This window comes from Phytophthora infestans, genomic scaffold (genome assembly GCF_000142945.1).
Source record: "Phytophthora infestans T30-4 supercont1.13 genomic scaffold, whole genome shotgun sequence".
Taxonomy (NCBI): Eukaryota; Oomycota; class Peronosporomycetes; order Peronosporales; family Peronosporaceae; genus Phytophthora; species Phytophthora infestans.
The window spans coordinates 1,514,976-1,536,679 of record NW_003303746.1 but is presented as its reverse complement, the minus strand read 5'-3'; the positions used below and the strand labels follow the sequence as shown (position 1 = coordinate 1,536,679).

Genomic DNA, 21,704 nt, shown 5'->3' with positions numbered 1-21,704 from the left:
TTCTGCTTTGAGCTACCATCACCTTTCTTTTGTTGCCGATCGTCAGAACTTTGAGCTTTACTAAAGTCCTAAGACCGTCCGAAACTTCGCTTCCCTTGCATTTGTTGCCGAGCTGGCTTATTACTTCCCTTCGGTTGAGGCTGAGCCGAAACATGCGCCTCACAACACATAAGCCTTCTAATTCACCCCGCAGCCACTTCTGAAAAGTAGCTAGGTTCGACTTGGTTGACTTGTGGCGTTGTCGGCACAAGTGGTCTTTCACTGCCACCTTAAACGGTGGAGGCCGCAGTGCATCCACCAAATAACCCACGACCTTTTTTGGCTCAGTATGTACGATGTTGAGGCGGTCAATGATTTCGTAGAATTCTGCCATCAAACAAGAAAGTCTGGACTCAGCATCCTGCAACTTAATGTCCATGCAAAGGGCTCTGACCTCTTTTTCCAGAGTCTTATAAGCTGTATTATCTGGTATACGTGCTGTCAAAGCATTATCTCCACTCGGCCTCTGTGGTGTCCTTCTCCTCCTTGAAAGGCTCAAATTCACAAATTCGAACCATAGTGCCTTGCCCGATGCAAGCACTAAGAGGCATCACGACGAACTCGGCCTGGGCTCCTTGGCTCAATGTTTGAATGCGCCGCTTGTAGATCGCGTAACTATCCGTAAAGTCTTGTTTTAGCTTCCTCTATAGATGGGCGGTACAGGTAAATTCGTTCCTGCTGCCATAGTGACAGCCGCCGGTTCCGATGATCGGTTTTTCGGTGATGATGCTGCACCTTCGGCGAACGTACCCCACCGAGCCTTTAAATGCGGCGGAACGGCTTCTGCCAAGCTTTCGAGTATCTGGCCTTGAAGGCCAACCGCTTTTCCGCCTCTCTCAGTGCCTTGTACTGCTCCTCCAAGTACTGGCGATGTTCGTCCATTTGACGACGCATTTCCTGCTGTTGTTTGATCAGAGCCATTTGTCGATCATTCTGCGCTTGCAAGTACCCGAAAGTCTGTGCCGCAAGTTGATTTTGCCGACGTTGCACCTGGTCGATTTGATCAGCAGCTCTCGGATGTGCTGCCGCAGAATGCTGTGCCAGGGCTTCTACTTGACGTCTCGTCTCACTCCCTAGAATTACCGCCGTCCTGGTGGTTGTCTCCTACGTCAGTCGCAGCTCGAGCTCTGTCCTGTGAGGCAGTGGAGGATAGACAGCGATGGGCCTCCCACCGGTGGAGACTGGCATCATCGCTTCGTCCGCTTCTAACATAATGGGCGCGACTTCCCAGCTAATGAATTCTTTGTTGTGTCGCTACCAATGAAAATGTAGAAGTAAGATGTAATGAGGTTTTGGTAATATACCTATTCATGCTTGTTTCCTATTCGTGCTCCATGAGAGGTCACCGGTTGCACAACTGCCGTGTTGCAGCTGCACGCTGCCAACTTCTGGATGGCTACTGTTGCTGGGCACGATTCCAGTAACGGCAGTGCTCTGTAGCTACTGCCACAACAGCGCTGTTCTAAATTTAAGAACGAGTTAAAATAATCGCACTGTGAGTTGCGTTCGTTTATACTAGCAGTACCTTTAGCCCTCACCGGATTAATTTCACGGTATGCATAGCTCGCGTTTTGTTATTTCGCTCGACATTCGGCTTACATTTCGCTGAAAGCTGATTGTTAATTAAATGTTGCAGTCTGGTTGACCATGATACCAGACTTTCTGGTTGTAAGGGAGGAGTCTTTCGCTCTAATGACCATGAATCGAGGCGAAACGCTCGCATAACAAATGCTACATCACTTAAAATAATTTTCTTATTCACTGTGGCAATGAATTGATCATGAAGTCCCAATGGGTGGGGGCCACAAGCTACGATAACAAGAATTAGCATCAGAGCGGATCGATCGATCCTGGGTTGGGAGACCACCTGTAACGGGGTAAGAGATACCGTTACTAGCTTACACTATAGTGCGGAGGAAGCTCGCAATAATAAAACCAAGTCTTAGGTTTGTGTCAAATTCAACTCTGATTTATTTAGGACCAGGGCGGCTACCCCTGGCCTCGTGTGAACCACTCAAACACATGTCTATATCTGATTGGTCAATAAGTGAGTCTGGCTCCTCACTATCAACCAATCAGATGATGACACTTTGGCACACGCTACCCGTGTGCCACTTTACCTACTTATGTAATAACTAAAGAAATATCTACCTACTTATGTAATTGGAGTTGGGCCCATTACATCACCCTTCTCTCTAAGTTGCGTTTACGCAACATAAGCGCACGGAACACATTTTAAGAAAACTCGAAAACCGACAAGGCGGAGACATCGGAGACAGCGCGAAGGGCGGCAGCGCCAGCGCGTCGCTGGCGGTGGTAACAAGGGCAAGCCCAGGGTCGACAGGTGCGCCACAAGCTCTGGATGTACTGCGAGGACCGTCACTGTGCGTCTCGGCTCCCAAGACGCACATCGACGAAGTGCCCAGCGTACATGCGACTTAGAAGACTCCGAGCTGGAGGCACTTGGATCACAGACATGAGGAACCTCACGAAGCCGACTTCGTGGCGCAATGGTCAATGCATGGGGCTTCCAGTCAGGACGCCAGGGTTCGATTCCCACCAGGCGCATTCACTCACGCACACGCGAGTGTTATTTTTGCTGCCAGAACGGAATAGCTTCGAACATCTCGAAGACATGAGACTTGTCGACGGAAGTCAACCACTTAGGCAACCCAAGTGAGCATCACGTTGTCACCGCTGGTGTCACCAGAATCAGGTACTTGTTGGCCACCGTGTCGCCGCTGGTAATCGAAGTCGTTTCGGCGCCGTCGTAGCGTGTCGGGTTGCCAACCCACTGGTCACCGGTTCTAAGTCGCCGGTTGTTTCTTGTTTTCATTCTTGCACTGACAAGTTGTATCAGTGTTCGCCGCGGCTCACGCCGACGTTGCACGCGTCGGAGCGCGGCGTCGTTGTCACCTCCTCGTGCGGGTCGTACTCGTGGCCGTTCTCGATCTCATTCACGGTCTCCGCGGGGTGACCCGCGGAATTCTTCTTCTCAAGCAGCATGGTCTCATACTCGTGGACCACGTCCGGAATGTCGCGGAGAAGGTTGGCGCGGGCTCCCATGTTCTGGGGGATAACCGAGCCAACGTACCAAGTAGCGGTGTGCGGTCGGAACCGCGCGAGGAACGCGACTACGGACGTTTCGTTGAGCGGTCGAGCTGTGGGGATCTTCGTGGTCAACGATACGCTCCACAATCCAGCGCGCATCACCCACCGAGTCAATTATCGGTGGTGGGCCTTCACGATGATACGGCGTACGCCCTGTACGTTCAGGGCGAGGTGGAGGCAGCTTCGAACCGCGCGTTGGACGCTCAGGTTGGGGCTGAGCGGGCGGAAGATCGTGCCTGGCGGGTTGAGCAGATCGCGTCGGAGCTTCGTCAGTCGAATCGGGAGCTGTTATCTCGCCTACAGGGATTGGAGACGCATGTGCTTGGCTCTGCCCAGCAGGGAAATCGTCCGCGAGAGCGGGCGCCAGGGGCTGACGGCTTTCTGGCGCGTCAGGCTCGTCGGGCTGGTCGCCCGACGCATGCTCCGTCTGCTGGCTCGAATCAGGAATCGTCGCAGGGAAGTACCGCTTGAGTCGCCCGACGTAAAACGTCGGGCGGAGTCTAAGTGATGACGGGATGTCCAAGGTGTAGGCGTCGCCCACAGCCTTGGTTACACGAATGGGACCGATGAAGCGTGGGGCAAGTTTGTTGGCGCCGAGGTTGGTCACGGCGGAAGCGCGGAGTCCCTCGGTCGATAGGAGAACGCGATCTCCTATCTTGAATACATTCATGTTCTTTCGACCGTGCTTATCAGCTTGTTCCTTTTGCTTGTCCACTGCGCTCTGCAGTGCGTTGCGGACAAACCTTGCGATGGATTGCCTTTGCATGACAAATTTCGCAACTGCCGAGCGATCGGCAGGAAGCACCGAGGGTTTCGGTGTATAGTTTGCCGTGGTAGCTTCTTGCCCACGAATCTTGCTGCCTGGATCGATCAAGTTCTGCGACGTCCATCTCGTTATCGGAGATGCAGTATGCCGAGGAGGCTCGATGGACTGCCTGGACGGAGAACGAGTCAGGGCGTTCGCACTGGCTACACCCGAAGATAACCCTGAAGTCGAGTGCGCCGGCAGGCTTGTTGACACCGGTGAGGCTACCGGTGCGTGCTGAGACACCGGTTCACGTACCGGTGATGACCACGACACGGACACGTTGTCCCTAGAGCTGAGCGCAGCTTCAGCATCCATGTCGACCGAAGGAGGTTCTACCCCACCAAGGGTGGAGCCGCCAGCATCCGTGGGGTGACCCACGGCGAGAAGTGCCGGAACACGTGGGTGGCGAGCGTTGTTCACGAAGAACGGCGTCATACCCGTCGAGGAGTGCTCGGCGTTGTTGAGTGCGAACTCGGCTAGCGATAGGAACGAGCTCCAGCTCGTGTACGAAGCTGCATAGCTGCGGAGAACGTCTTCAAGACGCGGTTGACGCGTTCTGTTTGTCCATCCGTCTCCGGATGTGCCGCAGTTGACATCAGCAATTTGGTTCCCAAGAGCTCGAATAGGCGTGACCAGAACACGGATGTAAACCGCGGGTCGCGGTCGAACACGATAGACTCCGGTAGGCCGTGGTGACGAAAAATCACGTCGACGAAGTGGGCCGCGGACTCTTCCGCGGTGATTGAGGCCGCCACCGGAACGAGATGGACCATCTTGCTGAAACGATCGACGAACACAAGTACACCTGTGCGCCCGGCTGTATCGGGCGGAAGACCGAAGATGAAGTCCATCGAAATGGAGCGCCAGGCTTCCGTGGCGACCGGAAGAGGGCGCAATGGGGCCTGAGACGTCGAAGACGGTTCGCTGGCAAGTTTCACATGTGCGGACCCACTTGCGTACCCACTTGTACATGTGCGGCCAATAGAAGTCTCTCGACAGTGCCGCGTACGTCTTCTCGCGACCGAGATGTTCTCCAGTCGGGGCGTCATGATACTCGTGGATTATGCGCGCACGTAGATCAGCGTCGTTTGAGACGACGACTCGAGGTCCATCGAACCTGTCGATGCTGTACTTGAGCAGATTACCGTCCAGTCGATATCGATCGATCTGATTCCGCGTGGTCTTTGACAGGGCACTTAGCGTGTCACTACTAGGAGCACGCAGGTGCTTCATGATGGCGCCGTATATAGGGTCATCATCGTACGCTGTAGCAATTTCGTCGCCCAGCGGGAGCGTGGGCGTGGTCAACGTCAAGTTGATGCCTGACGACACGCAGACCGCACATTCGTCGTCGTCCTCATCAGCGAGCTGATGTCCTAGCGCTTCACGGGGATCGTAGTCCGGACGCCGAGACAGCGCGTCGGCGAGAATGTTATTCTTGCCCGGCTTGTAGTGAACAACGAAGTTGTACTCGGAGAAGAATGACAGCCAACGGGCCATCCGTTGCGACAAGTGAGGGCTCTTCATCGCTGTCCGCAGCGATGCGTGATCAGTGTAAACCGCAAATGACTGTTCACCGAGCAGGTACACTCTGAATTTGATCAGAGCGTACCGCATTGCCAGGAGCTCCTTGTCGTGGACTGGGTAATTCTTCTCGGCTGGCTTCAGTTGGCGCGACTGATAGCTGATAACGCGTTCGTGTTCGTCATCATCGAACTGCATCAGCGCACAGCCGATGGCAAAATCGCTCGCGTCGCAGACGACGTGGAATGGCTTTGAGTCATCAGCAAGCTTCAGTATCGGCGCAGACGCCAAGCTCTTCTTCACCGAGCCGAATGCAGCTTGGTGGTCCGATTTCCACTCCCAGATCACGTCCTTCTTCAGCAGCGAGGACAGCGGCTGGATCAACCCAGCGTAATTCTTCGTGTACTTGTGCAAGTAATTGGCCATGCCAAGCCACTGACGCAACTCAGTAGGGCTTGTCGGCGTTGGCCAAGCACAGATAGACGATACCTTCTCGGGATCCGCGCGCACACCGTTCTTGCTCACGTAGCATTTCAACACCGGAATCTCCGGTGCGCAGAAGACACATTTCTTCAGGTTTGCGTAGAGCTTGTTCTCTCGCATCACCTGGAAGACTTGTCTCAGGTGTTTCAGATGTACGTCCACGGCACTGAGGTTGCCCTCAGCGCGGCTGTGCACGACGATGTCGTCGAAGTAACTCGGCGCGAAGTCTCGAAGCGGGCGAAGCACATGGGATACCATGCGATTGAAGGTGGCAGGCGCGTTCTTGAGGCCCTGTGGCATCACGAGCCACTCCCAGAGCATCCCGCTCGGTGTACTTACGGCGGTGAGAGGCACATCAGATGTTCTCATCAGGATCTGATAGAATCCATCGGTCAGGTCGATGGCGCTGTAGATGACGCTGCCAGCCATGGAGTCCAGTACCATGTCCTTCCGAGGGATCGGAGTCTGCGCGGGGATGGTGGCATCATTCAACTTGTTGAATGCGTGAACGATACGCCATCCCCCTGTAGCTTTCTTCACACAGAACGTTGGACTGGAATGGGGAGAGGTACTCTCACGCACGTGACCCGCCTTTCGGCGGGCCTCGAAGAAGTCATCGATTGCTTTCACTTGATCACGCGGAAGTGGCCATTGTCTGGTAACGCAGTACCTCGTACCTGGCGCGAGGTCGATCTCTTGCTGAACCCCACGATCCGCCGGTAGCTCGGCGGGGATCTCATCCAGGAAGACGTCGGCGTACTCGCAGGCGGTGTCGTATACGGAATTCGCTGACTCCCGCAAGGCCTCCCAAGACTGCGTTTGGAATCGTTCCTCTCGAGCAGACTTAGGTTCAGCACCTAGCGGACGTGAACGTTCACTGTCCGTTGCGACCGCATTTGCTGCCTCATCCACCGAGACTGCCTCGGCGACCAAGCATACTTGCTCGACGTCGCCAGCCTTGAGGTCCCGAAGAAAGTTCTTCCAGGACAAGCCTGGAAGGCGTGTGATCGCCGCCGCTTCGCGCGGCGGGCTCGCGATTGCGATGCTGCGCGACCGATTCGGGCCTCCTTCCACGTACTCCAGCGCGCTGACCGATTCCATCGGCTGGTCGTGTAGTCTCGACGAGGTTTCAGGCGTCGTCGCTTCGACTTCTTCTTCGACTTCCTCGAGCTTACGCTCGAGTCTGACGCACTGCTACTCGACGATGCATCACCCTCCTCTAGGCGCGGGAGACCGTACTCGACCGGGCCGGGAACACGCGGGAGCCCCTGCTCAACCGTGGCATCGTTTGACGGGAGCCCAATCTGCTCGACCGCCGAATCGCTGGGCGGGAACCTCTGCTCTACCGCCGTCTCGTTGTGTGGGAGCCCCTGCTCGACCACCGTCTTGTACTGTGGGAGCCGCTGCTCAACCACCTCATCATCTATCTCGCGAAACCGCGAGGGCTCTTCGCCCAACAACGTAGCACAAGCCATGCAGAGAGGGTCATCGCTCGCTCTGTGCACTGCTTGTGTCGTTGCTGTTTTGTCGACGACTGTGACGTGGGGCCAGTCTCTTGGCGCCACCAAGTGGTGTGTGAAGACCTCGCTTACGTCGAATCCACGTCGACGCTTGACTGATTGGGCCAGCCAGTCAATCTCTGGCTGATATCGCGCAAGCCAAGGGATGCCCAGGATACAGTCAAACGCGTAGTTCATCTCGATCACCAAGAAGTCGTCCTTGCTACGGAAGCCGTCGAACGTGTACGACAAAGACACGTCACGCCGCACAACGCGGCGAGCCTTACCATCTGCGAGTTTGACTTGGATCTCGTCAGGACCATTCCGGACGCGGACGTTCTTGGGTAGTACCGACAAACACGACGCGCGAAAGAAGTTGTTGGTCGCTCCTGAGTCAAGGAGCGCGCGCAGTGGTCGCCGGGCACCGGTGACGTGGAGGCTGACAATGATCAGTCTCGAGTCGCCCGGCGTAGTGGTGGCATTAATGTGTGCTTGGAGCACGGGAGGGCTCGAAGGTTGGGCTGCCACCGGAGGGTCCGGTCCTTCGTTAAAGCCAGTAGGGCGCCCCGCACCTACTGGTCCTGGTCGTTTTTTGAATGAGCGACCGAGGAGTGTTCCGCGTCGACGTGAGAGACGACGGGAGCTGGCGCGCGGCACTCCGCCGCGCGATGACCCTTCTTCCCACAGCGGAAGCAAATGAGGGAGCGATTGCTTCGCCCAGCGCTGCCGCGGTAAGACCCGCGACGTCGATTGCTCGACGTGTTGATGGCGTCGATCTCCATGGGCTCGGAGGTAGACGCCCGGGCTTCCGCAGGTATGGCTGCGGCGTACGATGCAGCGACCATGTAATCCTCGCGAATCGCGAGGGCAAACGCCTCCTCGAGAGAGGAGGGCTCAGCTCTGGTGAGGCAGTAGCGGGTCATACCCTCGCGCATGCCGAACACAAATACGTGGACTTGCGAGGCCATGTCGATTGGCTTAATCACGATGCATGACGCCAGATGTCGCGTCTTCTGGACGTAATCACGCATGGACATCTGCCCTTGCCGCAGAGCGAAGAACTCTGCGCGAACACGAGACTCATCTTGCGGGGGCTCGAACGCGAGACGCAAGTCGCTCTGGAGAGTTCCCAGAGTCGGGAAAGCCTCGGGGTCGACAACCAGCTTCCCGAGGGCCCATTCTTTGGCCTTCCTGGTTAATCGGGAGAGGAGGAAGTTCATCTTGGCCGATGACGCCTCGATGCGTCGCGAGGCGATAGCGATGTCGATCTCGCGGAACCACCGGTTTAGCGGAAGCCGGTTTTCACCGGCGCCAGAATACGTAGACGTCTCCATCTTGACGACGTCATTCTGGGATGGACGCGAGGGAGTTGACACCCGCCGATTCGCATCGGCGAGCTCGCGTTCCATGAACTCTTGTGCTGCAAGACGTTGCTGGTCGGGCGTCGCTGAGCTCAGCAGCGATGCGACGACAGCGTCTCCGGACACCGCCACGAGGCGGTGAAGCGCTTCCCACTCCACGCGAGTGAGATGGGGGAATGCAGCATGCTCCAGGGTCGCCCCGGAGATCTGGACTTGGCTCATCGTAGACTTGGTCGTTGGAAGGACTACTAAGTGCTACCAGGTGTAACGGGGTAAGAGATACCGTTACTAGCTTACACTATAGTGCGGAGGAAGCTCGCAATAATAAAACCAAGTCTTAGGTTTGTGTCAAATTCAACTCTGATTTATTTAGGACCAGGGCGGCTACCCCTGGCCTCGTGTGAACCACTCAAACACATGTCTATATCTGATTGGTCAATAAGTGAGTCTGGCTCCTCACTATCAACCAATCAGATGATGACACTTTGGCACACGCTACCCGTGTGCCACTTTACCTACTTATGTAATAACTAAAGAAATATCTACCTACTTATGTAATTGGAGTTGGGCCCATTACACCACCGCTTAGCCGCTGGGTTGGGCTCAGCACATTCGGTGCGCGCGCTAGGTGAACATATAAATAACTTTGTGCAATTATGATAGTGACCTAGTGTGTGGCGAAAATGCTCGCCTTAAAGTTGTGGCTAGAGATGCATTATGGCACGAAGGGCATCCAGTCAGGTCAAACTCGGTACTAAATGGTTTTGTCTTCGCTGATTGCTGCGAGTTTTCAGGCTGAAAGCTTAAGTTCTCACACACTACAGCTACACACAGCCTAATGTTCGTAATACGAGCATTGTACCTCGTTTTATTTCCCCCGAAGGACTCTTTCGTCGTAGTTTTAAGCTACCATGCCACTCTGCGTGATAAAAAAAGTAAAATGTACCCTGCTGTGAATAAGAAATGTTGGTTATATTCGACGCGTTTATTATGGCCTTGTTCTAAACACAAACGTCTAGTAAATTTAAAAACGGGAATTTGAAATGTTATGGCTTCGCACAACTTTGTTAGAAACGGAGCCAATTTAAACTCCAATGACATTTTAACAATGTTTTTTCGCTTTCTAGCTCGCTTCACTTTAGGATCATTGCACCACCACGCTGCGGTAGATCAATGTCCCGCGTTCCGCGGGCCCGTTTTGCTAATAAATTATGAAAAATGCTACGTGAAGAAACAAACCGGTACGTGTTTTCCTAGCCGCGCCGAAGACGATCTAGTTGGTGAGTGATTTAATCCTACTCACGTACATGACAGTGGTCGACGCGCAAAGTCTGCCGAATCGGCAAGGGTTTTAAGCTTCTCGTCAGTCATGACTCCTGACATTCCCTTCATTTCTTACGCAGCTGATTCTTTGTGACGGGGTCGCACAGCACCTCGCACAGATGGAGTGTTTAAGGATATTTACTACCCGAGTAAACGCTAGCTCACGTGTTCTCAGCCTCAGAGGGAACGGTTTGCTAATAGAACGGTTTGCTACTTAGAAGAGTAGATGTAAGAATATAATTAGGCTTAGCTTGGGTTCTATACAAACTAAAGGTAACCTATAGTGGAGCTAAGTAGTCATGCCCTGACTGGCTCCTAGGGCATCTGGTCCGTGTACCAGGTGTCCACAAGAGTGACGGGGTACTCCTTATATAGCCTCGGGTACACTGGATTGTACTTCCCATAAAACTGATAATCATTTGATTTTCCAACGACAACTGATTCTCCAATACAGAAGTGAGAGAAATAAAGCACCCAAAGGTGAATTCTCACACTGAGTAGCCACGAGACTGTCGCGGCTCTCAGTCACACCCACAGTGACTTGTGCACTCAAAAGTCACTGGGATTTGCATCACTTGGCTCACAACTGTGCTGGCCGCAACGCCTACACTCAGTGTTGCCTTAGCTCCTGCGATAGCGCGTGTACGGTTCTTCGGCACAGGTGAATTAGCATCCGAACGTGTGGCATTTGGCCACAGTGTGCACCAGAGGACACGACAGTCCTCGCAAACGCGTCCGGGGCATGGTGTCTCCCGCGAGGGACGACACCGAAAAAGGAAACACTTGCCCCAGCACTATAGGAAGCCCTCCGCTCACCTCGGGCTATGCCTTTGGCTCCAGCAATGATCCAACCTTGCGGGCGGAGCTTCTGCCACTTCTCTTTGCATTTTGATCGTTTTACCAACGGCGCGTAGGTGTCCTTCATCGACACCATGTACCGTGATGGTACTTAGTCGTGATGCAGGTGTCTCATTTCGACACCATGTACCTTCCGGTACTAGCCTTTGGTGCGGCACGCCCACCACAAGGTTGTCATGTTCGGTGACAACAGCTTCCGCTGTGCTGTCGCCTCGAATGATTCATGACCAGTGCTTGCATCATGCACGACACATGTGCAAGCACAGTGTACAGGTCCGTGGGCCCGTACACCAGGTACGTTGTGTACGACACGTACCACAGCTACCATAAGTGCTCCGTGCACTTCATGTGTGTCATGCACGACGAGTTTATTACGCGGAACCCCCGGCAGGCTGCTCGACAGCAGCCAGTGTCGATGCACGGTACGTGCTCAATCTCACAGTGTATACGCCCAGAGCAGCATCGGGTCGTGGTATGGCGCATATCCTTTGCACCCATAACAGTGTGTGCCATCGACAGCATGTACCTTGATGGCACTCGACCGTGGTGGGGCATATCTCACCATCATGCCACTGCGGCGTTGGTGTCTGGCATTGACACCGAGTACCCCATGCGGTACTGAACCATGGTGAGGCAAGCAACCATCACCACGGTGTCATGCTCGGCGCGGCACCAGCTACAACTGGGTGCATTGCCTCGACCACCACCTGGTCAGTTGTGTGTGCACTCGTGCACTACACTTGGGGTATGGCCCCACGGCCCATTATACCCGGCGCATTGCGTACATCACGTACCGCAACCACTTTGTCGGCGGGTGAGACGCTCCGTTTAGGTCTTCCATGACCAAGGGGCCTGTGCGGTGATAACACCAGGCTCGAGCTTCACCTCGTGTGTGTTTGCATGCACCACAGCACTGCTGATTCGCTCAGCGATTCCGAGTCACCTAGCGCCAGTGGTCCCGTCACCACCATGTCTTGTTTGGCTAGCGCACCGCAGCTGTAGTCCGGCTGTTCACCTCCAGCCTGCAGTCGATCTATATCGACGGCTGGTTCCGTAAGGAGCTTGGTCTTACCTCAAGACCAGGGAGGAAAGGTATTTCCAAGCCTCTCTCCACTTAAACTTGAGACCGTTGAGTCTCTCGTGGCTTGTGATAGCCACTGGCAGCACGACGGCTACCTGCCTCGTGGAAAGCCAGGGAGGAAAGGTATTTCCGAGGATTGCTTATTGGTCCTAAAGGCGCACGTCAAAGAGTACCTCGCTATCTATCGAGAGGATATCTGCGATCGGAGCAACATGGTTGACAATGTAGGCTTCGTTCTAACCGTGAAGGAGCGCACAATGCGTTTCCTTGAGCGAGCTGTTCGCAACAGTATCGAGTCCATTGCACCTACGCTGGTTACTAAATGGATCTCCATGCACGCAACGCGGTGAATGCTGCGGAGGAAATGAAGGACATGATCCAAGAGAAATAGGTTGATGGAAAGTGTCTCCATCTGTTCACTTTGAATGCATCAAAGCTCATTTTGATTTTGGATTCGCTTACCCTCAATCTGATTTTTTACTAATGTCAATTTGTCAGTATCACTTTGAATGAAAATAATCTCGAATCGACCGGGCAAAGGTGTAGTATACTGTAGCAATGAATTAAAATACTTTGAAGTATCTCACATACATTCGGGTGTCGTAGATATCAATCCGAGTCAAAATAGCACTTCACGTTAGCTACTACTGTAAGATATGTCGTGATGTCAAGTACTACAGAATCTCGTTCTTAATGCAAGTCAGCCGCATGTTGCTTTATTATTTGAGCAGCATCACTGACATCCACCTACCCACTACATGCTCACCCCAGTGTTCTTCAGCACTGGGTTCTTACTCTGCTTCCTGTACGGCATCTCAGTCGATAGTTGTTCTTCATTCAAAAAAATCATGCTAAGGGTGCACAAGTTGCTGTTGCATCTGTGCCTGCATCGCCTGTTGCTGCTGTAGCTGTTGCGCGGCAATCTCCTGTGCGTGTTTCGCACAGTGTCCGTTCTTCTGAGCCCACTTGGTACAATTGGGGTATTCACATCTCTTGCCACCTCCGTGGCCACGACAGAACCCTCCCGACTGGCAACTTTTGGTGCATCCCTCGAACTTGCAACGCACTCCGCCACCGTGTTGCTTGCACAGACCTCGCGACTGTGCCGTCTTGGGACAACCCTCGACATTGCAGGGTTTGCCGCCACCGTGAGCGATACACAAGTGGCCAGTCTGAGCGCTCTTCATACATCCGTCCACCTTGCATCGTCGTCCTCCACCGTGCAGCTTGCACATTCCTTTAACTCGCGCTGCGTGGTTGCAGCCCAGCGCCGAGCACAGCTGCGTGCCATTGGCGTCAGTCTTGATAGGTTTGCCGTTGTGTGTCGATATCCGCATTTGTTGCTGCGGGAGGCCTCGCATCTGTTGCTTCTGTGGCAGGAGAGCAGCTCCCGGCTGCATGAGCATACTGGGGAACTGAGGCATGGGCTGGTTGGCGCCAACGTATCCGGGCGCAGACATCATGAGTCCGTTCTGATGTTGTTGCTGCAATAACGCGTTCTGATACAGCTGGTTGTACTGCTGCTGTTGCTTCTGTTGCTGCTCTTGACGCAGCAATTGTTGCTGCAAAAGTTGCTGCTGCTGTTGCTGCTGGTACGACATATTCTGCTGCGGCATGGCCATGGTAGGTAAGTTGGCAGGTGTGGCCACTGTCGGGTTGTAGCCCTGACTGTCCAAATACTGACCATAGCTCGGTGCTGGCGGGGCCATCTCTGTGTACATGTTCCGGGGTGGGTTCAGTAGCGTCTGTGTGTCCACAAAACCCGCCGACTGAGGTTGCGACGACGCTGACGCACTGGTCGGTGCGGTTGACGTGCCGTTCGAGCCATGGTAGTCCAGTAGATTGTCCAGATTATCCACCTGCACCACGTCGTCTCCTCCGTAGTCTTCGTTGTCGATAGCCGAGACATCCGTCTCAATCGACTCGAGAGTTCTGGCTAGATGTTGGAATCTGAAACTGTCCTGACTCGTCATGGGTTTCTGAATCGCCTGGTTGGACGTGGCGTTGAGCATGGCTTGGATGATCTCGAAACTCGTGGTGCGAGTGCCCATCCCTCCGTTAATTTGGGTATTTCCCGCATTCTGAGGATTCGGTGGCATGAAACTCCGCATCAGCTGCAGACTCGACAGTCTCTGTAGCGTACCGGCCTCACAGTCTTTGTAGACTTGCGTCAAAGGTTCTGGCGTGTTGCTAGCGAACGAATTGTCAATGAAGCTCAGTAAGTGTCGTAGACTCTCCTTCTTCTCCGTCATAGAGAAGTCGTTGGAGCTCAGCAGCTTCTTGAGAGACGGTTTACTGTCTACTTCTGGCTTGGCGTTCTCGGAGCTCACGAGGAAGCTGCCGCCTGCGTTCTGCGAGCTCATCAAGCGTTGCGAGGGCGGCTGTTGGTCCAAAAGACAAGCCAGGACGTCCTGGATACTGGCCTCGCGATGTAGAGGCTGGCGGAAGTCCTCATTGCGTGCAAATTCCGTCTTAACCATGGCCAAGTCTCCGGTTGAGAGCGACACGGGCGTCTGGTGCTCCACTGCGGACGTGAGTCGCGCCTTCATATGCGTCCAATTGGCCAGTTGCGCGGGGGAGAACAGCGACGTGTCCACACAGTCCATCATACTTCGAAGAAGCTCTGGGTTGACGTTAGAGACGTCGATGTTGGGGGGCAGAGACGTCGGGTTGGAGCCTGGTTGCGCCATGGTGAGCGGTTCGCTTTGACCGGTGGCTTTTTGATTGTGTTCCCCCCTAGAGAAGGAAAAGGAACCTCGGAATTAGTGCTGGCGAATCAGAACGGGTGGAACGGATATTTAGCCAATGAGAGATAAAAGATGAAGCTCGTTTCATGTCGCGTAATGTTGAACATTGCATTTGTAAAGGGTGGCAATAGAGGGCGGCTTTTGACTCAAAAGGCACAAAAGATTTGCTCCAAGGTTGATACGAAGAGCATGATCGATATCATCATGAAAGATTGCATCGACTGTAAGCTTTCTGGGAACGGGAACAACTTGAATTGAAAATATACAGTACTTTACCTTGATCAGCGCATGGCATCGTTGATACAGAGCATAGAATACCAGTACACAACCAGCCTTTTTGTATCAATTTAAAGAGGATATTGATGGCACCGAGCACATGTCACAGACCTGAAAGGTGAAAATCCATTTGGGCTACATGCTGTAGGAAGAGCTCAATGAGCGACGCAACGAGCCGGACGAAGAAGCCGAGATCATTACAGTGTAGACGACTATTAATGGGCTTGTTCCAAAGGATAGCTCCGAGTGAGAAAACAGCAACTGCTGCTTGTTTTTTTAAAACGACTTCAACTTTCTGGGCGAATCATACTCAAGTGTAGCCATCTCTCAGCGATCTTCCCACACAACGAACATGCCAAAAACGTTGTTCCACTAAACTGTCGCACCTTCCAAGACAATTATTAATACCGTATTAATATTTTATTATTCGCCGGGTACGAACAGCGAAACTATTATAACTATTATGCTCCCAGCTTCAGCAACATAACAAGTAAATAAAGCTGATACGAGCTATTTCGGTGATGAAATACTTGGTAAATGCAATTTGCTAGCCCAAATAGGTAGCAAAATTTGTTACCATTTGATGCAGAGTCTCGGATGGACCGCTTGAAGCATCTGCCGCAAATACTGTGCCACAAAGCAATCACCCCTTTGCTTTAAACACTTTAAACGTCGAGGAGCTTCGCAAAGATGTTCCAGACGATAGAACCGTCAACGGCGGCAAACCTAGCGCGAAACCTCTTCATGTCTCCTCCGACCGTAGGCCTGGCGTGTGCTGCTTGGGGGTGAAAGGCGGTCTACAGCAATGGAATGACCAGATACAATGCCGCCGAGCCGACTACGAGCGATGGAAGCGCAATTTGGTTGGTGGTAACTGCCACTCGACATGCTAATGGCTCTGCTCGCACAGAAAGTGAACACCGCAGCGACATTTTCCTCATGACAGAGATTGAGAAGGTAAACCTCGACGATCAATGTTTATCCTTTTCTTGATAACGTGGCATTTAGGTACCACAGATAGTCATTTTGCTCTATCTGTGGACAGGATGTGTTTCGAACTCGTTGTGAGCTCCCACTTTTCGCAGGAGGTGGCAGTGCACAACACGCCACAGCAACAGATGCTGTACATCATCTTTGTCTTTGCCAAGCTGCGTTCGGACGCGGATACGCTCAAGGCATGGATCTTATTCTAGCACGAACGACCGCGTCGGCGTCGGAAGTGGAGACCGATGCTTACCACATTTTCGTATCGGTAATGGCCTCACTTAAAATACTGTATACTCGATCATCAGAAAACCCTCTTGGCGGCAATAACTAGCAATTTGCAAGTCGGTGCTAGTCGCGCCATTTGCAGCTTGCAAATGGCGCGACTAGCAAAGCTCCTCCGACAGCACGACGCTGCTCTTTGGCAGCACCTGGTACGAGACTCATCGCGTAACTATCTGTATCCTCGCCACTAACAAAGATATATATATATATAAATGCACTTTCATTAGCTCGGTGGGGCTGCCCCCCAGCTCTCGGTGATACGTTGCACTCTTAGCCCGCGAGTTCTCCATTCCCGACACTCTTCTCATCTGGGACGCTCTCCTCGCAGATCCCAAGCGCTTCAGCTTCTTACGCTGTGTCAATTGTGCCCTCATCCGCTCCCAGCGCAGTTTCCTGCGGTTCACCAAAGGTTTCAAACGGTTGCAAACTCTCCAAGCATCCAGCAAAGACCTCAGTATTTACCAAATTGCCGAAGTCGATATGTAGCCATTTACAAAAAACTGCCATAAATAATTTTTAAAAAAATCAAGTCGTACAACCGTATTGTGTTCTTCATCAACTGAGTGGAGCTCCTCGGCCACAGTAAATGCCCCGGAGTCGCAGTCGCAGTGCGTCTCCGCCCCGTCATCGTCGCCACCGCCGCCACAGTCGCAGCCGCAGTCGCTCGCCTCGTCGCCGCTCAAAATCTCACAATTCGCACCGGAATCGCCACCGGAAACGCAGCACACGACGCGAGATGCCGAAGAAGAATCGGATCCCCGACAATTGGGACGATGTGGCCAAAATGGGTACACTAGTGGGCACCTCTCACTTCCTGCCGCTTCGGGTGCCTTTGGACGCTAAGTATCTGCCTCAATTCCACAATAAAAGGGAGGAAATTTGGACTCCGAAGGACTTTTTGGAGACCCAAGAGGCCCAAAACTTGAACGTCAAGATGATCATCGACCTTACGAATACCTTCAAATATTACGACGGAGAGCGTGAATTTAAGGACTCGGGAGTGGAATATGTCAAGCTCAAGATCGAGGGATTCAACGGACCTCCGGATGGTCGTGACGTGGACCAATTTATGAACATTGTCGACGAATTCGTTGCCAGGGAGTCAGAAGGGAATATTGCGATGCATTGCACTCACGGGCTTAACAGGACTGGATATCTCGTTGTCACGTATATGGTCGAGAGGCTGGGCTACACTGTCACAGACGCTCTGGAAGCTTTCAAGGTGGCTCGACCCCCAGGACTCATCAAGCACATGTACGTCGAGGATCTGTACAAACGACTTGGAGAGGGAGAAGAAGTGAAGTTGCCGGAATTACCAGAGTGGGCGAGCGCCAAGTACGGCAAGAGAGCGCACGAAGGGAAAAAGAATAACTATCGGGGCAAGCACAGGAATCACGGAAGAAGCGAGAGGAACAAGCCACAGGGCACGCACAGAAGGTTCGAGGAAGAGATAAAAGAAAAATAAATGTTTTGAGTATAAACTACGGCAATTGTTGGAGTCGACAGTGAAGTGCGTTTTGGATGACGTTGCGACGCTTGTTGACAAGAACCTGGCGGGTTTTCAGAAGCTGCTGGAGCTCGCGGGTGAGTACGATGGACTGAGAGTGGCAAAGAGCAAGAGATCTATCAGTCGTAGAGATCATATGTGGAAGCTCCAGTGGTGTCACCTTTGTGTGGGTTAGCTTGACAGATACACGGATTCGCGCTGATTGCTCGCGTGGTTTTTTCTCAAGAATTTGCTGGCGTAGTGTTGGAGGCATAATATGCCACTCTTTGTGCTCTTTTTGGTCTAAGAGTGAGCGCAAAAAGATCGTCACTTCACCTGCGACGTCTTCTCGCTTCGAGTCTACAGCTTGGATGCCAAGCTCCTTCTGGACCGACGACACGGCTGCGATATGGCACGGGAACTCCCACAGAGGATTGCGGTCAGCGACGCGCATCTCCGACTTGAACACTTCCGTACTTTGAAGAATTGAAGTTGACCTCAGGAAGACGCGCACGTAGGGATCAAGCTACAGAAATTAGACAGTTAAATATTATATGCATTTGAATCTTCAGTCTGAGAAGACTAAATCGTACCATGTCTCCTATTCGAGGGTCGCGGTATGGTAGATTCTCCCCTTGTTCGACGAAAACGTCGAGCGTTGCCAGACTTTCCCCGTTTGTGTCTCTTGAGACACCGCTCGATGCGTCGAAGTGCTCGTTTCCCATTGCTGTCTGCAGTTGGTCACAATGATCCTACAGAAACACATCAGAGCTCGATAGAAAGAGGATTACGTCGTATCATTTGGTGTGTGATACCTTGAGAGTGTGTTGGAACGAGTTCCATTCCGCTTCAAGATCGTCTGGAAGTTGATCGGGTGGGGGTCGGAGTGATGTCGGAACGACGACAAGTGTACACTCGGAGCGAGTCATTTTCTTCCTTTTCCTCGCTTTCCTCGAATCGACTTCAAACCAATGCCTCGCACAAAACGACAGGATGTTGAGAATGGCTGCTTCTGGGATAAAACAGGGTCGTTCACTGGCACGAAGTCTGTCTACAGCCTCTTGAATCTCTAACAGCAACACACGACGCTCGGTGTCGTATCGAGAATCGGCAGCTTCGGTCGCCGAAAGCCGCCGCAATAGCGTCGGCTCGAAGCTGCTTCCTCGAATGTCCTGGTCGTAGCGGACTTTTGCCTCCACACATTTCCGCTGAAGTGTCTGCTTCGATTGGGTCAGTTCTCTACGTGTGGCTACCTTTTCAGCCTCGTACAGATCCCGCTGACGTTTCCTGATTAACGCGTAAGCAAGAGAGACTTGTCTAAATTCGGTAGGGAATAGCGCTGCGTTCTCACTGGACCAGACTTGACACGCACGTTCAATGATCTCCCGATTCGCGGCATCTTTTAGACAGTCGAAGACCGTCTCGCCCTGTTCGTCCTCCACGTGAATGTGAGCACCTTATCAAAACATAATTCTCAAGTTATGATTGGATTTTATGAATTACGACGAGGCATGTCTTACCATATCGTAAGAGTTCTTTCAGGACTGGGGGGTTTGCACGACCGGCAGCTTCCATGAGCGCTGTTCGGCCTGTCTTGACGTGCGCGTGGTCTACTCTAGCTCTGCTCGATAGCAAGCGACGAGCAACTTCTAATTGAGCGCTCTGACACGCAGCGAGTAGTGGAGTCAACCCCATGGCCTTCAGATTTAGCACCACAAAGTCAGTTCTAGAACTGTATGACACTCTAGATTTTAGCCCACGTACACTCTCGGCATCAGCGCTGAAGCCCATAACAAGCAATGTTTCAACGCGGTCCACGTTGCCTCGCATCGCTGCCTCACGAATAGTCTGCACATTTTCTTTCTGGCACATTCAAAGCTAGTGAGAAGCAGGTCTCTGAGGTTCAGATTGAGTAGATCTCGCTACCCTTTTGCCTTCATAGAGATCGCGTAATAGCTGCTGGTTTGCATACTTCAGTTTAGCTTGTCGCTCTTGTCGACTCTCACTCTTCTCGTCCAGCAGATTCTTCTCAAAGCGTCGCATGGCACGAGCGATCTTCCGACGATGCCGAAGCATTAACTTGAGCTTTTCGTCCTCACACTTCTTTTTGAATGACACGCTCTCCTCGCGACGCTGCTGTCGATCTATCAAGCTCAGCTGTACAGCTGGATCATAATTCGACTCTACCGGGACTTCGATCGGAGCGTCAGTGTCATTATTCAAGTCTTGGGACGACTCAACGGGGTCTCGAGCTGCCAAAAGAAGTGGCTTCTTCCACGACGACAGGCCAGTGCGTAAGTTGCAGTAGTAGGCCAACCCACTCACGGTATCCCAACATTTAAGATACGAGCTATTGGCCAGCTCGACGGCTTCACGTCGCGCACGACGAGCTCGATAAAGAGTCTGAAGTCGCACCACAAGCTGCTCCGGCGCTTCGTCCACTACATTCGACATGATGTGTGTAAATTTAGTACAGCATCTAGAATTGAAGGATTTGTGCATTTCAAATTAAACCAAAACTACGTGTTAGCGGTCTAGCTGTACGTTACAAGTCACGCCCAGGCCTGGCCCGTCATAATTAGTACCTCCTGGGCGATGTCGTGGTACATTTGTTTGTACTTGAGTGGGGACGGGAATTTATGGCCTTCGTCGTGGTCGAACCTGATTCGTCTGGAGCTCGTATAGCTTCTAAACAGCTTCTCCATCAAGGGAACTCGGGGATCCGCCTTGCCCATGACATGGACCGACGGGACGTTGATGGCCCCGTCGACTGAGCTTTTGGCTGCATCCAGCAGCTCCAGCGTCTCTGGGCTGCGAGGGTAGAACCCCCCTACCAGAACACAAGCTTTCCAGGGCACATGACCGTAGAACGAAAGGTAGTGCGCTGTCAACAAGGTGGCAACAGCTGCCCCCTGCGAAAACCCCAATATAGCATCCACAGAGCCGAGAGCCTGAACTTGACCCACCAGGAAGTCTAGAGAATGTTCGAAGCCCTCGTAGCGATAGGTATCGCCGTCCTCGCGCTTGAGCGCGTCCCACCACTGGTAGAATGGGCCGTTCTTGCCGTAGAACGAGCGCACCAGCTCCTGTGCGGGACCCGATGCGGGCCAGGGAGCGTCTACATACACCAATTCGGCCTTTGGGCCAAACGCTTCACGTAGAGCAGTTGTCTGGCGCTGTAAGATGCTGCCGCTGGTTCGCCACCCATGGAGACACAGCACCCGAATTGGACGTGGCATTTTTTTTAATTAAAAGTGGAATATGAGTCATAAATATTTCAAAGGATACAATATTTATCAGAAAAGAGAGGCTATGTACTAGTGGTGATTGGCTGAAAATAAAGGCTTCTGACGAAAGTCGGTGATTGGCCGAACCTCTTCAACTTCGTCAGATCCTCAGTATTATTGTAGCCGGCGCGCTTCGAGTTTTGACGCTCCGGCGCAGTTACCCAATCAACCGCGTTTATAGCCGTGAGGTGGCTCGACTTGCTAAATCACAACGCAGGGTGGGACCCCGTCGACGGATGCAGCATCACCGATTTGCATCACAGTGTCCATGTTTGGAGGTTGATACGAATAAGCCGGATAATGGTCGTGCCCTGTACAGGCAAATCGCGTGTGCCCCCTGACATCAAAACCCAGCCCAGACGATGTTGATTGCAATTACCGATGTCGATAGCAAAGAGTATAAGCTCACGTACGATGGCACATGTATGCAGCTGTGAAAATAATGGATAGAGAAGAGCATGATCTTGGAATTCGTTTCTCCACCGTGCAGAGCCAAGTTTTGCACTGCTTTTTTAGGGCTTGGAGGGGCTCAAAATATAAATTATGTCACTC

At 52.7% G+C, this 21,704-nt stretch overlaps 5 protein-coding genes across 5 annotated transcripts; 1 reads left to right on the top strand and 4 right to left on the bottom strand.

Moving 5' to 3' along the window:
* Positions 1 to 12,938: 12,938 nt before the first annotated feature.
* PITG_08377 (uncharacterized protein) lies at positions 12,939 to 13,796 on the bottom strand (the record flags this gene model as incomplete). Its single annotated transcript, XM_002903720.1, has 1 exon — positions 12,939 to 13,796. The coding sequence occupies one exon, from the start codon at positions 13,794 to 13,796 to the stop codon at positions 12,939 to 12,941; it is 858 nt and encodes a 285-aa protein (XP_002903766.1).
* A 26-nt stretch (positions 13,797 to 13,822) lies between these two features.
* PITG_08376 (uncharacterized protein) lies at positions 13,823 to 14,796 on the bottom strand (the record flags this gene model as incomplete). Its single annotated transcript, XM_002903719.1, has 2 exons — positions 13,823 to 13,946; positions 14,011 to 14,796. 2 exons carry the CDS (start codon positions 14,634 to 14,636, stop codon positions 13,823 to 13,825), a joined length of 750 nt encoding a protein of 249 aa, XP_002903765.1.
* A 2,319-nt stretch (positions 14,797 to 17,115) lies between these two features.
* PITG_08375 (uncharacterized protein) lies at positions 17,116 to 17,750 on the top strand (the record flags this gene model as incomplete). Its single annotated transcript, XM_002903718.1, has 2 exons — positions 17,116 to 17,676; positions 17,727 to 17,750. The coding sequence occupies 2 exons, from the start codon at positions 17,116 to 17,118 to the stop codon at positions 17,748 to 17,750; spliced, it is 585 nt and encodes a 194-aa protein (XP_002903764.1).
* A 110-nt stretch (positions 17,751 to 17,860) lies between these two features.
* On the bottom strand, positions 17,861 to 20,319 carry PITG_08374 (uncharacterized protein; the record flags this gene model as incomplete). Its single annotated transcript, XM_002903717.1, has 8 exons — positions 17,861 to 17,977; positions 18,047 to 18,391; positions 18,459 to 18,617; positions 18,681 to 19,321; positions 19,386 to 19,563; positions 19,630 to 19,728; positions 19,792 to 20,022; positions 20,107 to 20,319. 8 exons carry the CDS (start codon positions 20,317 to 20,319, stop codon positions 17,861 to 17,863), a joined length of 1,983 nt encoding a protein of 660 aa, XP_002903763.1.
* A 98-nt stretch (positions 20,320 to 20,417) lies between these two features.
* Positions 20,418 to 21,104, bottom strand: PITG_08373 (serine hydrolase (FSH1)-like protein, putative; the record flags this gene model as incomplete). Its single annotated transcript, XM_002903716.1, has 1 exon — positions 20,418 to 21,104. One exon carries the CDS (start codon positions 21,102 to 21,104, stop codon positions 20,418 to 20,420), a length of 687 nt encoding a protein of 228 aa, XP_002903762.1.
* Between the last annotated feature and the right edge of the window lie 600 nt (positions 21,105 to 21,704).